The 5,177-nt window shown below is 40.4% G+C and overlaps 1 protein-coding gene across 1 annotated transcript; it reads right to left on the bottom strand.

The window, feature by feature from the left end:
• Positions 1 to 740: 740 nt before the first annotated feature.
• LOC102765874 (olfactory receptor 4D6) lies at positions 741 to 1,777 on the bottom strand. The gene has a single exon (XM_006762511.1). It carries the CDS (start codon positions 1,758 to 1,760, stop codon positions 789 to 791), a length of 972 nt encoding a protein of 323 aa, XP_006762574.1. The 5' UTR covers positions 1,761 to 1,777; the 3' UTR covers positions 741 to 788.
• Positions 1,778 to 5,177: the final 3,400 nt, after the last annotated feature.

Genomic DNA, 5,177 nt, shown 5'->3' with positions numbered 1-5,177 from the left:
CTTTCCCTTTGTGAGTCAAAGACAAGAGAATGAAGGAATCACACAGCAGGGAGAGACACTGGTATCATTAGAATAATGCCTATTTAAAAATACATATTTTAATTGGTTTCAGACAGGAAGGGAGAGGGAGAGAGATAGAAACATCAATGATGAGAGACAATCATTGATTGGCTGCCTCCTACATGCCCCATACTGGGGATAAAGCTCAAAACCTGAGCATGTGCCCTGACTGGGAACTGAACTGTGACCTCTTGGTTCATGGGTCAATGCTCAACCACTGAGAACACCAGCCAGGCAACAGGAGAACATTTATAGCAACTTCCAAATGTCTATGGATAAATTGGACCCCATTGTCAAAGTGCTTATAGCTGATCAAAAGTGGATGATTTGAAGAAAAAGTGAATGATTTGTGTAAATTGATGAACATTATGCATGGCAAAATGTGAAATGTGTCATGAGAGAAGGAGAGGTAGATTTTGGTGGGATAGGAGTTGTGACAGGAAATATGATTTCTAGCAGTAACAAAAGCTATTATTTTAAAAAAATGTTTTTTTATTGATTTCAGAGAGAAAGGAAGAGAGTGATAGAAACATCAATAATGAAAGAGAATCATTGATCATCTGCTGCCTGCTTGCCTCCTTGAGCTGCAATCTGGGCATGTGTACTTGTCCAGAATCAAACCTGGGACCCTGTAGTCTGCAGGCCAACACTCTATCCACTGAGCCAAACCGGCTAGGGCTTGCTGGTCCTCTTACCGTAAGGCTAGCAGCTTGAGAAAACCAAATCAGTTAGATTTCCAGTCTCAGTTTGACTGTTCGTCCCAGTTTACTGCTCTCAGATGGTCCAAGTCTCCTCTTTAGTCTCTTCATGGCTGACTTCATCTCCTGGTTTTTCAGGGTGTAGATCATAGGGTTCAGCATGGGAGTGATGACCGTGTTATTGATGGACACAGCTGTGTCCATGGGCAGCGTAGTGAAGGGTCGGCAGTAGATGTAAACGGAAGGCACAAAGTGAAGAGTCACCACCAGGATGTGGGAGGTGCAGGTGGAGAGGGCCTTTTTCCAGCCCTCCCCAGAGTGAGATCGGAGCATCACCAGAATGACAGTATAGGACCCCAGGAGCAGGAGGAACCACAACAGCGTCACCAGCCCATTGTTAGAGATCATGAGAAGCTCCAGAGCAAAGGTGTCAGTGCAGGCCAGCTTAACCACCTGGGGCACATCACAGTAGAAGGCATCCAGGGTGTTGGGGCCACAGAAGGGGAGTGGAAGCAGCAGGATTATCTGGACAATTGAGTGCAAACCACCACCCACCCAGGAAGCCACCACTAAGGCCACCCACACCTCTCTCCTCATAATGGTCACATAGTGCAAGGGTTTGGCGATTGCAAGGTACCTGTCATAGGCCATCACAGAGAGGAAAAAAATATCTGCCCCACCAGTAAAGTGGAAGAAAAAGATCTGTGCCATGCAGCCATTGTAAGAGATGGTTTTCCTCTCTGACAAAAGATCTACCAGCAACTTGGGGACGGTGACTGATGAAAACACAATGTCTAGGACTGATTTGTTCCTTAGGAGAAGGTACATGGGAGTGTGCAGGTGGGAGTCGCAGGTGATGGTCACCACAATGAGGGCATTGCCCAGCACAGTTGTCACATACACAGCAAGGAAGAACACAAACAAGAAAAACTCCAGTTCCCGGAAGGGAGTGAATTCTAGGAAGACAAATTCCCTCACAGTGGTGTGGTTACTCTGGCCCATGGTGGGGATCACCTTCTTCCAGGTCTACGTTGGGAGAAGACATGTTAGGATTATGAGTATGGTATCATGAGGCGGCAATATCACTTATCATATATTGTTATAAGGCTCTTTTAAGCATCCAAATAATCGTTACTACTCAGAAAATGGTCTGGAAAGACTTTATCCTGATGGTTCTTCATTCCTACTCCAAATACAGTGTGTTTACAGGAAGAACCATCACACTTCTATGCCCTTGCTCTAACCACAGGGTCATGAGAGGACAGTGGTCATTTGACTCTGGCTTATCTTATGTCCTGCAAGAGTAACTTCCTCACATGTATGCAAAGCTTTCTATTTTACTGCAACATTTCATCTTTATTTTGATTCTTATAATGTCTGTGGCATCTATAAAGTGGTTATGAGGAAACGGAGGTTACAGCCTAATATTTTACATGAGAGGCTGGGGATTTTAATCAGCCAAAGACTTTTAGTTCTTATTGACATGCATATCAAGAATCGCATATGGATATTTTACCTTTCAGAGGTTGAAGACTGAACACTATAGATATTAGAACATTATATGTGTGCTAAGCTAAAGTTGCCTGCAATTGTGTCTTCAGGATGCCTTCACTTACCTTTAGGTTAGAAAAGTGAGCCTACAGTGTTTCCCCATCTTCATGGTTCTGTTTGTCCTCACCCAAACACGTGCACTGTCCGCTGCTCACTTAGACACTGAACTGGAAGTCTAAGAATATAATAAGCAGCATGGGGAATAGTGTCAGATATTTGTAGGAAAAATAATTTCAAAGAGGAATAATGCAGTTGCTGATGCCATGGGAGTTATTAAAAGTTGCTAAGCAACAGGTGTAAATATTGGGATTTCCCCATCTATCATTCTATTGCTTTCTATTCCACTGTGGTCTGAGAGCATACTTTGTGTAATTTGTGAAAGTGTGTTTTATGGCCCAGAATGTGGTCCATCTTAGTGAATGTTCCATGTGAGCTTGAGAAGAATGTGTATTCTGCTGTTGTTGGAGAAAAGTAATTTATAAATATCAATTAGGTCCAGTTGATCATTGCTGCCATTCAACGCAATGCGTCCTTCCTGATTTTCTGCCTATTGTATCTGCCGATTACTGATTGAGGGGATCAAAGTCTCCAACTATAATAGTGATTTGTCTATTTCTCCTTGTATTTCTATCAGTTTCTGCCTTGCTTATTTTGACACTCTGTTCTTAAGTGCACACATATTAAGGATTATTACGTAATCTCAGAGAATTGACCCTTTTATTATTATCATTACAAAGACCCTCTGTTTATCTCTGATCATTTTCTATCTCTGCTTTATCTCAAATTAACATATCTACTCCAGCTTTCTTTTGGTTTTTCTTTCTCCATTTTGTTACTTTTAATCTCTGTGTATTTTTATATTTAGGGTGGGTTTCTTGTTCTATAGTTGGGTCTCTAACAAAAACCCACTTTGTAGTCCCTGTCTTTTAATTGGTGTGTTTAGATTATTTGCATCATCAGGAGGCTTGAAAAGTCAACCAAGGGACTCTATTTCATCATTCTTTTATTTTGTCCTTAAAAATTCAGTTTAGAGAATAACCTTGAGAAGAACATTCAGAATTTAAGGGTAAGCTTTCTTAGCACCATAAATTCAATTTCTACTAGATAAGTTGACACCAGAAGAAAAGGAACAAGGATTTGCTATCCTGAATGTTACTTTAGAAACATATCAGAATGATTTATCACCAGGGATTTTGACATAATTGAAATCCCTGAACTGTTATTGTGAAAAGTATAGAGATTTCCTGAATTTAGAAGAGGGGAGTCTCTCCTTGAGACATAAATTACAGGAATTACATATATGTATGTAATTTAATTTCTGCAGCTATTTTGCAAAATAAATATGAAAGTTAAATGTCAATCAATTTTAAATGACTAGTGTCCTTCCGGTAGATTCAGAGAACGAGGATTGGAGAGCATAAGTGACATCCATAAATTGTCAGAGTCTGGATCTGGGATTAGAACCTTGATCATCTGAATGGCATCAAATAGCAACTGTAAATTATCTGGCACAATACTTCATGAACTGCAGGCACTCAGTCAATGTGACTTTCTCTGTAAATGCATAAATGTGTATCAATGTTAGCAGCCAGACTGTGAGGGTCCTGAAGTTTTCTGTGAGGGCACCTTCTCCTGCTCAGGAACTTGTCCTCAATGTTCCCTTCTCCCTTAAGCTTCTGGCTTTTTTTCTAGATCCGTACTGTTCAAATGACTATGAAATTTAAAAAATAACCTCTTTTAAAAGGGAATGCTTGGTATTTTAAAAGGAGACCAGCCTTAAACTAATAGATGAGTGTCAGATGGTAGAATCCCAGGCAGCAGCATAAAAATAAGGGAAAATTTGAAGGTTACGGACTTCCCTTATGCCTAGAATATATGACACTTCCTGTTTCTTTGGATAGGAGTTAAGAGCAAGCAACCTCCTCAGGAACTTGTTGTTTTTGTTCTAATTTCTCTTCCTGGGAGCAACATTTCTAAGATTGGTTAGGATGCCCATCAGAGGAGCAGAAGAGAAAGGGAAGAATTTGGGTTAAGTTTATAGAAAGGCAGAAAAACTAGAGTAATGCATAGAGAAGAAATGCTATAAAAAAGTTCCTGTCACCTGGCTGAGTCTGATTTCCCAAGGCTCTTAAGGAAGACAGGACGGTACAAACATAGAGAAAATGCCGGCCGACTGTCTTCTCTCTCTCTTTCTCTATCTCTGCAATTTGTTCTCGACTGTATTTTTTTAAGTTATTCTACTTTGGATACAGTCTAATCAGGCACATGTAGCCCCTTTCAGTCTTCAAGTTGCTGTCTAATGAGATGGAGAGAATAAACTGCAAGTTTGTGTTTTTGAGTAGAAGACACTTGAAATGAGGAGATAAGGAGATTGGAGACAGTGTAACCTCTAAGAATCTCACTTCTAGCACCTGTTGGAATCTGTTGCTTTGGACAGCAGAGAAGGCACTTTTTTTTTCTAAGTTGCGTTGTTTTTTTTTTTAATTTTATTTTATTGCTTAAAGTATTACAAAGAGTATTACATATGTCTCCTTTTGAGAAGGCACTTTCAAAGTCCATGGTTAGCAGTGCATTTGGAGAGTTGGTTCTCTATAGCCCTGTTGTTGAGGAATTACTTCCTCAAATGTTTGTGAAGTAAGGATTTAAAAAATCCAAAATCGGAAAAAAACAAGATGGTGGTATAAGTTAACGCCGGAGTTTGCTGCCTCGAACAACCACTTCAAAAATACAACTAAAAGACGGAACAGACATCATCCTGAACCACAGGAAGGCTGGCTGAGTGGAAGTGCTACAACTAGGAGGAAAGAGAATAGCATAATGAGACTCAGAGGAGGCGCAGTGCTGAAGTAAAATATTAAGGTGCGGAGT

The sequence above is a fragment of the Myotis davidii genome, unplaced genomic scaffold, assembly GCF_000327345.1.
Source record: "Myotis davidii unplaced genomic scaffold, ASM32734v1 scaffold818, whole genome shotgun sequence".
NCBI lineage: Eukaryota > Metazoa > Chordata > Mammalia > Chiroptera > Vespertilionidae > Myotis > Myotis davidii.
The sequence above is the reverse complement of the archived record's forward strand: the minus strand, read 5'-3'. Positions and strand labels throughout refer to the sequence as shown.